The sequence below is a fragment of the Lepisosteus platostomus genome, chromosome 23, assembly GCF_059453375.1.
Source record: "Lepisosteus platostomus isolate fLepPlt1 chromosome 23, fLepPlt1.hap1, whole genome shotgun sequence".
In the NCBI taxonomy this organism is placed as follows: domain Eukaryota; kingdom Metazoa; phylum Chordata; class Actinopteri; order Semionotiformes; family Lepisosteidae; genus Lepisosteus; species Lepisosteus platostomus.
This window is the reverse complement of record NC_142633.1, coordinates 10,698,332-10,710,162: the sequence shown is the minus strand read 5'-3', so window position 1 is coordinate 10,710,162 and position 11,831 is coordinate 10,698,332. Positions and strand designations below refer to the sequence as shown.

At 37.5% G+C, this 11,831-nt stretch overlaps 1 protein-coding gene across 1 annotated transcript; it reads right to left on the bottom strand.

Moving 5' to 3' along the window:
* Window positions 1-3,601: 3,601 nt before the first annotated feature.
* Window positions 3,602-10,216, bottom strand: LOC148642022 (guanylin-like). The gene is made up of 3 exons (XM_088617073.1): window positions 9,841-10,216; window positions 6,300-6,486; window positions 3,602-5,139 (listed from the first exon to the last, which is right to left on the bottom strand). The coding sequence occupies exons 1-3, from the start codon at window positions 9,901-9,903 to the stop codon at window positions 5,075-5,077; spliced, it is 315 nt and encodes a 104-aa protein (XP_088473199.1). The 5' UTR covers window positions 9,904-10,216; the 3' UTR covers window positions 3,602-5,074.
* Window positions 10,217-11,831: the final 1,615 nt, after the last annotated feature.

Genomic DNA, 11,831 nt, shown 5'->3' with positions numbered 1-11,831 from the left:
GCGATAGGTGCAAGACAAAAGAACAAAAGATCAAATTTCTGCTTTGTTTGTCCTCATTAACCAACCTTCTTACAATGGGGCTGGTAGAGAGCTCTAATTGCACATTGTGGGGAAGACCAGCTAGTCTGGAGCCTGTGCTCTCCTCCCATCAAGCAGGTCTGTCAGAGATCCTGGCACAACATGACCAGTTACTGACTGAGCAGAGATGTCAAAGAGGAATCCAAAACAACTCACTCTAAGCTTTTGTTTTACCCACTTTGTAAGGGCAGCAGAGGAAATGGTAAAGGTGGCAAAGACCCAGGGAATCCTCAGAGAGGTGAATGAGCCAGTGCTCTGGGAGCAGAGGACAGAGGTGAAAAAGTTAGTGGCCAAGGTCAGTAAGCAAGCCAAGCAGTCTGCAGGATGCTGTGCTGTGCGCTTCCTCGGAAGTGTGGGGTTTGTCAATGAAACAGTGAGGAGGCGTTACTCACTTGAGACCCCAATAACAACCCCACTCAGCTTTGACAGTAGTGCTAAAAGGAAAGTTAAAGATTGCAGTGCCATCAGGTTCTGGGATGGTACAGGAAGAGGAGTACTTGTCAAGAATTCTGGTAGCGATGATCCCATCTTTCCAGAGGAGATCAATTGTCACCTCTCCAGCTCAAATCACCATGATAGTTTACTCATCACAGATGTGTAAAAAGCTAAAACACAGCAGGTCTCCCAATGCTGGACTGGAATGCAGAGTTTTTCCTTCTAAAATTAACAAATCATTATCACACATACTGGTTACATTTCAGGGACCAAACCTGAATTTGGGGGGGGGGGGGGGGGGGGGATTTAAAATTGGTACAGGTTTCATACTATACCACATAGAAATTCTACTCCACCATTTAAAATAAAATGTAAAAATATGCCTTAAAAATAAAACAGATTGTCCCATTAAGATCTCATCTTGTTGGAAAAAAGACAGCATTCCCCCCAGGACAGGAGAGCCACTGCTTTAGAGTAGGAATACTCAACAGGAAATCTTACCACTCCACAATTACAAAACTTAAAACCAGCTTTAATTCACCTCAAAGCCAGCAGAATACTGCAGTGGAGAAAACTGCTCAAGTGCTCCTTTTTTTTTTATATTCTTTTAATCTCAGAACATGACTTACTTAAAATAATTAAGTGGATCAGAAATCAGAAAAAAAAAAGTGACAAACCCTACCATCATCTACTGTATAGCTGTCCAAGGAGTCTGCATGCACAAAACCACACAATAGCTAAATGAAACAAAGTCACAGACTATATTTGTGTTCTGTGTTTTAGAAAAAAACTTAAATAAATCAAAGAGAGCTTCAGTGCACAGCCTTTAAATACCAAACAAATCCTAATTAAGTCCATTGAAAGAATGTGTAGAAACACCCCTCACCACTAATCTCATCAATTGCTTATTAACCACTGTGGGCCTAGTTACAAAGATTCGAGGCGCTATAGCAGCCTCTAGTGCAAGTCAGCTGTAATTACAGCCCTTTTTTAAGACGCTCTGTCACACTGTGCTCTTGAGTAGGTGCCAATTAAGAACTGCTTCCCTGAAAGTGGTAGGAACTCAGCACTCAAGAAACAGGTGCCTGTCCTCGGGTTAGAACTACAGTATGAGTCAAAAGCACACGAGAGCCTCAGAAATGTTACAAAAGAACAGAGGCCATGGTGGCTTATTTGGTAGTAAGTAGCTAACTGATGTTCCAGCTATTTTCTGAAAGAAGCCAGGGTGTTGGCTTCTACAACATGGCTAGGCAGCTTGTTCTATACTCCCACACCCCTTTGGGTAAAGTGTCTGCTATTCTTGGCTTTCGCACTTCTGCACAGTTTCCACAAGCGTCCTCTGGTTCGTGTTTTCTCTAGATGTAATGCGGCTTGGTAGAGGTGAAAAGGATCCGATGCAGATGCAGGAGTCCTTGGGAGGTGAGTGAGCGAACAGAGCAAAACCAGGAGCTGAGTTGTAGTCCGAAGGCGTAAGGTAGGTCGAGATCCGGTAAAGGCACTGGTGGCGACCAATCCAGAACGCAAGACAGATTCGTGGTCGAAACGAGAGTGGCAGGGACAAATCCGAAAATAGTCACAGGTAGCAAACAATCCAAGGGGTGAGACGAGATCCAAAGGCAAAAGGCAAAAGGTAAAAGGTAAAAGGCAAAAGGCAAAAGGCAAAAGGCAAAAGGCAAAAGGCAAAAGGCAAAAGGCAAAAGGCAAAAGGCAAAAGGCAAAAGGCAAAAGGCAAAAGGCAAAAGGCAAAAGGCAAAAGGCAAAAGGCAAAAGGCAAAAGGCAAAAGGCAAAAGGCAAAAGGTAAAAGGTAAAAGGTAAAAGGTAAAAGGTAAAAGGTAAAAGGTAAAAGGTAAAAGGTAAAGAAACGCTAGGTAGAGCAACAAGAAGTGAACTCAATACCGAGCAGTGATATGCGGGTAAGGGAGGCTTAAATAATGCAGCCTGCCGCACGGTAAGGCGTCTGATGAGAAATTAACACGTGTGGCTGCGTTTGTAATTATCACCCTGCTGCTGGAACTGATTAGTCCTCTTGGGGGCTGGTCTGGGCAGGTTAGTGGTCGTGACACTAGAATTCTGCTGGTTTGACTTTGTTGGTGCCCTTGATGACAGAACAAAAGAAATGAGAAAAAGCAGTAAAACTGTCTGTTCTTTTTAAGTTTTAATCGAATGTTTATTGTCCTTGATGACTGGTGTTGGTCTACAGAACGTATATACTGTAGGATTTGGACTGAAAAGTCACAACTATGATTAGGTTTCTTTAAACTCTAAAGCAATTATTAAAATGGTAATAAACAATTTGTGTCAGTTATAAATGGATTCTACTGTTCCTTTCCTCTGTCCTTACTCTAGTAAGACCAGTAAAGGACAAATGAGGGTGATGGGCTGAAAAATGAATATATCACACTTAAGGATTTGCAATGCTGCCAGTAGTAAAGAGAAAAAGGATTGCACAGATCAAAAACATTTTGTGGTCTTCTTCGTTTTCTTAGTATGACATGTAAAACAAAACATACTTTGAGACACATTTTATGGGTTTAGTCTTTGCAGGCAATTTCGTTTTCTTCTTTGGCATTTTGTTGAGTTGACTTAGTGGGGATTCCGAAGGATTAAAGCCATTTTTTGACAAGGTAAAACACATTTCAACACATTTCACATTTCAAGGCTTTGACAATCAGAATAAAAAATGCTTTATGATTGGATGGCATGGTGGGACATTGGTTAGCATTGCTACCTTTCAGTGCTAAGGCCCTGGGTTCAACTCCTGGAGTATCATATGTGTGGAGTTTGGATGTTCTCCCAGTGTTTCTAAGAGTGTGCACTTGTTTCCTCCCACAGTCCATAGACATACTGGTACTGTAGGTTACTTGGCTTCTGGCAAAAGTGGCCCTGGTTTGTCTGTGTGTACACTGCAAATGAACTTTTGCTTGGCTCTGGCTCCACTGTGTTGGATTACGCGGTTATTTCAGAGCATAGTTTCTTTTGTCTGCAGAGTATTGAACCAGAGTATTGTTTTATCACGTCTTGATGTTCTTCTGATGGCTTAGTGGAAAGTGGATTTTCTCCCCTCAATTAACACAGGGCTATTGAGCATTGGATATTCAGACTTTGATAAACTTTATTTTAGTTGCTGAAGGGCGATTCAGGAATAAACAGTGTTGTTTCGGCCTTTCGGAAAAAGAAATTGATTAAGACCTATACAATATTCCAATTCTACCTACACAATTTTTTGGAATGAATGTTTGCAAAAAGGTTGTATAGACAAAATAATCTTTTTCATAGTTTGATTTTTGTTAATATCTTAAAAATTGGCAGCACAACATAATTGTGAATTCCATGGTACAATAGACCCTATTATGAATTCTTCTGGGATTTTAATTCATCCTTGTATTTCTGCATATGAACCACATGGGGACAGTATTAACAACAGAACTGAACATGAGCTGCATTTATCGAGCTCTGTGAATCTGTAAGCGCTGTGTGATGCAACATGCCACGTGTAAATCTAAATAGCACCACAATGTACTTAATAGAAATTGCTCAATAAATTCATTTCATATGAGAAACCAATGATGTAGGATATAGTTTGGATTTACACAGTACTTAACTCCATTCGAACGTCATTAGCTGTTTACAGACTAAAAAAGCTTTTTCCATCATGACATATTCACTAAGCATTTTTGACTATAAACTTCAGTGTTAAGAAATAAAAACATGTTTAGAGAGCCCTAAAGAAATATAATCAGTATCCTGTAAAATGTGACACATCAATCATTCATTGTGCTTTCTTGTTAGGAACTAAAAGTATGAAACTTGCATCATAGTACTGTAAATGTGTAATTAATTGGACCTGAGTGTCATGTGATAAAACAGCAAACTTCTCTCCTACTAAAAGGCTTTTTAAAGAAAAACTAAACCCGTGTAACACGGGCTGTTCGTTTTTTCCAGTGGGGTTGTATTTATTCACACATTCTACTCTGAAACTCAGTAAAGGCCATGTGATTAATCACAAGATTAATCTGCAGTTACCTGCAGTTTTTTTTAATCAATAACTTCACACAGAACTCCAAGTGTAAAATTACAAATTTAGGAGGATTTTTAAAATAATCAAAAGTTAAATGAAACATATTCCTGTGTTTTGCCATAATAATGGTTTGTAATCATATGTTGTAGAGTTGTATCACTACCAAAGGCAGAACATGGAATAAGTGGCATTGTGAATCACTCAGTGGTGCCTGGCACTGAAAAGTGGTGGACCCTCACTTAAGAGACTTCTCATTTTCCCATTCCTGTCAATGTTATTGTGCCAGACAGGTCCCTGACCTTACATTAAACTTCTTTGCAACATCACCATCAGGTGAGCAGAGCTGAAACTGGAATTCAAATGGAGGAAATCCGTCCACAGGGCTTGACAGCAGGCAGAGTTTATCAGGGGATGATTCAGGAAGAGAGTCTCAAGATGGAATCAGAGGGTTTGGTGCATCTTCAAAACAAGCAGACTGTTTGTTCAACCGGAGTCAATGTCTGAGCAGAATGGACGCAATTCGGCTTCAAGCAGTGGAATAACTAGCATCCTGTGCACGCAGCATTGGCACAGATTTCACACATATCAGGCTGGGTGGCCACTTTGGCTGGAAAACAAACAAGAAACATGTTAGCATTATGTAAACTGCATTTTCTGCATGCTTTTTAAAATAAAGTTTGGAGTCTGTTTTGTAGTGTGTGCAGTAAGTAAGCAAATTTTCAGTGGTCTTAAATGACCTGCATGGAGCTATTCCAAAAGAATCTTGTATTTATTTTTTAGTCTTTCTTAAAAAATCGATGAACAACAACATATTACTGCTTAACATAGAGCAGCTACTGATTGTCCAGTCACACATTTATTTCAAGACCTGTTAAGAGAATCTTCATATAAACATGAAGTGTAAGTTCTTATTTGAGTATGGTGCCTTTGAAGTTGTGGATTCAAGGCTATGCCATATCACCTAGACCGAATACCTGATAAGACTAAGGTTACTTAACATCCATTTTGTTGCTCAGTGACATTAATAAAATGTGTTAAATATTGACATCTTCTGTTTGTAATGTGATTCCTAGAATTATTTTATTGATTGTTCATTGACCTGTAATCCTCATTCATTTTTATTTTTATTTCTTTATTATTATTATTTCAACTGCTTGCTGTCTGTTTTATTACCTTGGGTGACATACTTTTTGTTCTTATTGTTTTCCAGGTGAAAGGAGAAAAATATCACACACAGTATACAGTACTGTATATAATAAGAGTCTTTTCTTGCCAAACAGCATAGACTCTTACAGTACCTCACATAAGAAACCCATGAATGAAAAGAAGACATTTTTTTCAGGCTTTTAATAGGCTAAGTGACTACTATTATGCAGTTATATTATTATACTATTATACTGAAATTATGCTACATTTAAAAACTAAAAGTGAGAAAGTTACATTTGAGTTGTGAAAATTACAGGATAAGCATGAGGTGTTTTTTTTTAATTTAAGAGGACTAGATAAGCAGTTCAGCCTGCACAATGATCTAAAGAGCACAATTCTGCACATTTACAATCAAACTGAAAAGCTGACAGTGCAGAACTGTTTCTTGGGAAACAATGCACATTGCTATGGTAATCAATGCAGGACACAGGTACAGTGTGTATGAAACTGTGTCATTGAGGCAGAGCCCTAGATTCCTAAGATGATCTCTTGGCCAAATGGAGGTCTTTCCCTTCTCTTTTTGCAAGATGCGTGCTAGGTGGGTGTTAGTGCAACACTAACCCAGTCGACTGAAAATCATGCTTGCCCCTTGAGCCTGACACACATGTTGGAACTCCTCAAGCAAGACAGGGTTGGAGCAGATGGCCGTGATGCTCGTTTGTGCCAAGCGGGGGTTTGTCAGACTATCATCACTCATGAAGTCCCTCAGCTTCATCACTGACTCCAGGGAGAAGCTGAAATCCCCATCCTAGAAAGTCAAAGCAGCAAATGAATGGATTTTTCTGCAGCTTGTTGAAAATATATAAGTAATGGCGCTTGTTGGAGTTGAAAAGGTTGGAAGATCATGGATGGAAGTCATATTGGATTAAATGTTTAAGGACATAAACATTAGAAGCTTCTTCCATTATTTCATGACTATGCATTACAACGGAAGCTTGCAATCAAATTAGCATATTAACAAGGTGTGCATTAACCACAATAATGTGATATGAAATGAAACACTGGAATCCACATTTGTATCTGTGATAAGTAATTGTATTACATAGGGGTTTAAATGTTCAGGTCGGTTCTATTGAAGAATATGGTCTATAATACAGGGGATACAGGTTGTCCTGGTAGACCATACATGTTATTTTTAAAGCAAAATAGCAGAATAGTAAAAAAATAAATAAAACTATACAGTCACATCTAAATTTGCAGAAATGAATACATGCCACACAATATAGTCAATTCTATTTTTAATTAACGCCTTTCATAAAATGCAACATTCATTATTCAGTGTTAACATTCCCTTTATGGCTTTATTCATAAATCTCTTAAGATATAAATAAATCAGTACCCAAGTACACAATGTATAAAACTGCAGAATAATTAAAAGCATTTATTTTATGGATCTGACTTACTGTATGCTTTTCACAGATGTGATTGAGATTCCGTGTACAGTATGCCCTGCATTTGAAAGGAACAGGAGATGGGAGAATTCTTGTCCTTTTATTGTTTTGTATTTGAATGAACGGATGAGGATGAATTTATTCAATAGCATCTGAAAGCGTTTCCATTCTGCCACCCACATGGGTACTACTGTAGGTTAGCACATTACATACAGTGAAGGACAAATTGTCAACCCCTTGCTTCAGATGATTATACGTTAGAAGTAAATGCAATTTCAATTACCTATTGGTATGGCAGTGTGATATCCTACAATGTTGTTTTTTTCAATACCCTTTCATTTCTATTCATCTTCTTCTGATACAGAGCATGGTTGTTTTGCAACACTGGTATCACAAATCTATACCAGATTTGAAGTGAGAGCAGCACAGAATGGCTCACCTTCCACTGGCATGTGAAGTGTTGAGCCATTTACCAAATTCAGGGCACTACATTGCCTAGAGGAGAACCTGAAACAATTTGAGATGTGAATGTGATTTGCAGACAATCCTACAGACTCACTGGTACTCATCCAGCTCCACGAGTCATTGTTGTGTAGCAGGCCGAGAAATCACATTGTATTGTGAGGGCAACTGTGTTCACTGCTTAGAGAATCCTTGTCATAGCCTGCTAATGACATACTGTACAGTAGCCCAGACAGGCATTGATGGTGTCTGGACATCAGTCTTAGGCAGTTGCTTTATTTGCTTTTTTTAGGCACAGTTATGTTGATTAGTACAAAAGTATGAGGCTAATGTCATAGAATGGACTCTAACAGTGAAGTTCTGTTGCTTCAGGGGTTAGTTTTCATGGGAGGAATTTTCAGTTAAGTTATGATCGGTTTGGAATTGTGGAGCTCTTCTGCATGTCACAGTTATAACCTTCTTTAGCTGGTTTATTTCCTTTTTGCACACAAATGACAAGAAGCTGACAAGGTATTTTTTCTGTTTACCATTTCAAAGGCAGCAATTTAAGCAATAAACAGTAACGAGGATTCCATGACTTTTTAGGCCACACAATCACAGTACCTATCTCCATTTATTATGCAAGTAAAACCTTACACTATTAATTTTCGCCAGCCTGCCTGGAATAGAATCTATCTTTCTGAAAAACAAAAATGAACTGTGGTATATAACTTGGCACCTTTTCCTCAATTACCTCAGCGAAGCTTCCGGATAATTAATAAAATCCATGCCTTTCAGCACTGAAGAGTCACATGTTAGTTGCAGCATGATAAATTTACATTAAATTCTTCTTGAAATGCAAAGCCATTTTAATTGCAATATTAATCTTAACATGCTTTAATACTGATGGAATCTCACTTCAAGGAAGCAGATGTTTCTGCAGAACCAAAATTGAAACAAAACAGTCTAGAATGGTCAAATAGGCTCCTTCATTGTAACTTTTCTTTTGTTCTTTGACCTAGAGATGAGCAATAAAAATAATAACAAACTTTATTTTATTTAGCGCCTTTAAAGGTGGATTCTCAAAGCGCTTTACAGGATGTTTAGATGGAGCCCCTACAAATTTTGGCTTTCTTTTAAATTATTGGATTGTTGTCAATCTTGTTACCCCAAGACTACAAAGTTACTAGTGGAAATTAAATAAAGAGCATCTTAATTCAAACACTTGTCTGATAGCATTTGTTTATTGTACCTATTTTAAATCCCTTACACTTAAAAGAGCAAAACTTTACCTCCCTGAGGGATATAACAATACTTTAAATAGTTTAAATGTCACGAAAGTAGGGCTGGCACCTTTCATGTATTCTAAAGAACCATTCCATGCTGAATTGAAAATGTAGTGCCTTGTTTGAAATTGATACTGAAAGTATTTTTTTTCTCTTATTTTGCTCCAAAGGCTTTCATAGCAGATTTTGAAAGTCTGTTTAATTCGTTATCACCAGTGCTGGACAAGTTAAGCAAATCCATAAAAATGGATTCCGAGTTTTACTCTCTGCGCATGCTCCAAGACAGTCAAGATCAAACAGATATTTGATCAGCACTGTGTGCAGTGTATTTTCCATGCCTTGTGCTTTGCAGAGGTTATTAAGGGCATGTTAAATATATGACATGTCAGATTTAAGATGAGGGAATAACATATTCTGGTCATGCAGCAACAGGATTAATAAACCTCCTTGAAGGCATGACAAAGTCAATCCACTTGTAAAACAAATTGGTTTAACACAAACAATATTTTAATCTTTGCATGCAACCAAGTGCTAAAAATCTTTTCTAGTATGAAGTTACATTACTTTACTTCAAGATAGTGGCAATTGCAGTAGTTTTCTCCCAGGAGTGAAACCCATCTCAGTTTCAGTCCCATCAATTAAGATAACATATGAAAAGCATGATTGAATTACACAGATTTGATGTTTTTAATGCAAAAGTCTTAGAGTAAACATTGTACTGATTCACCTTCAAAACAGATTTTAATGAAGAAGCAAAATCAAGCTGAATCCAATTGTATAATTACTGAAGATTAATCAGTAGGTGAAATAGTAATTATTTATTCTCTCTTTGTTGAACCAAATAAAAGATGCTTAGCATATATAAACTTGAAAAATAGTTATGTGTGTTAAGACAAAATTACACCTCTTTTTCATACGTGTTAGGAAACAGGTAAATACAGTACCTGAATCAGCTTTTAGTGAAATGATTAAACATTGACTTACCACAACCTTCACACTTAGGGAGGTGCACATCACACTGGCAAGGAGGATGAAAACTAAAAACATTCTAATTTTCCAGATTAGATGCAAGCAGTGTCCAGAAGTTCAACAAGCAGCCCAATTTAAGATCTGGATTGTGCAAATCCTTGTCTTAAATGCTCTTGGGCAGTTTACTAAGTAACCTATTAAATGTCCAGGATTGGATAGCGCCTTACTTGCTATAGAGCAGCAGAGAAACAATGGCCTACAGGACATCTTGCCCTTTTAATATCTGTGTTTAAGCCCCCCTAACTTGTCTTGCAGCTGTTTCATTGCAGCAAGACATCTTGTTCAAGTCTGAGGTACAGTAAAGTTTAGTTTTCTTTTGGGTACATTACCTGCCTGCTTATTGCAAACCCCAGGGTTTACTGCATGTAAACTACTACTGTATATAGTAATCTATAGAAAAGCACTGTAGTAAGCAAAAGTAGTAAGCAAGGTCAAAGAGACACATTGCGTAAACCTGGTTCTACATCGGAAAATCCCCAAGGTGTGTTATCTATAACAGAATCTCTGCAAAGATTACTTTCACTGCCTTACTTGGTGTGGAACACTGTTTCCAGTGTGGCCAGTCAAAAATCAAGAAGCTATGACCTGCAAAAAAAATGATTTAATACAGTCACTGATTTTGTTCAATCAAATAGGTAGTAGTTTATATACCATGTAATTCATGGTATTTTACAAAACTCTTATCTTGCAGAAATACAGTCTTTGCATTTATCACAGTGACTGAGGTTTCAACATAGTTGACTTACATTATATACAGCAGTACCTTCCTCTTTAAAATCTTCTTGATATTTCTACTTTAAGAAATTCGAAGCCAATATGTAGTGTGTGCGTGTTTGTGTCCGTGTGTGCCCTGCGATGGATTGGCGTACTGTCCAAGGAGTATCCTGCCTTGCACCCATTGCTTGTTGGGATAGGCTGACTCATGACCCTGTATTGGCTACAATGGTTAGAAGAATGAATGGATGGGCACCACACATAATAAAAAGGTTTTTTGTGATACAAGTGATACACTTCAATAAGAAGATTCACATTCCGAACCAACACTCACAACAAACCGTGTCATTTGAAGTATTATTGAATACTTGTTTCAAAACAACCAATTTCATAGATCTGCACCAATATATTAATGAATCTCAATATATCAGCAATATGTACTGTAATTGCTGATCATGTTTACTGTAATTTGTGGCAATGCAACACATACTGTATGATGTAAAGTGACCCAAACACCACATACATTTGGAAAACAGTTGAAATACTGTATCTCAAGACCTTTTCTGACGTTTAAACATGTTTTAATAAAATTGTTACTGTTTCAAGCATTACTGTTAGCTTCAAATACTGAACTTTGGAAATTTCAATATTAAGGATTGTTTAAACCATGGAAGTTCTTAGCCAAACGTCAAGACTTGTTATTAATCCCTCAAGCTCAACAGTACCGTTGCTGTTAAATACATTGTTATATCTGCTTGCGCAGAAATTTGCCCTAGCAATATTCCGCACCAACATTGGTTTTGATAAGCTAGAAAATGTAAACATCTTGATTTACATGTGTGTCGACTTCTGTCACTGTAGGTATTATATGAAACTCACTTTGAGCAGCTGTAGTCTTTGCGTGCAGTGAACGGATAAAAGTTAAAAGAATGACCTATTTTGTGTTATGTATGACAGTCTAACAGTTGATAGAACTGGTGGTGGTATTGCATAATGTACAATGTATCTCCTTTATCAATGCACTGTCTATAATATCTTTCAATAATACTGTATGAGTCAGTGGTGTAAACAATTAACAGAAATCTTATACTTGATACATAGGATTTATGAACGATCGTTAAACCTTTGTAAAGAATCTTAAAACATTTTTTTCTACTTAAAACCCTACCACAGGGAATGCTGTATTTAAATTGTGCTCATTTATTATTCCTCTTAATGCTATGATTCATTTT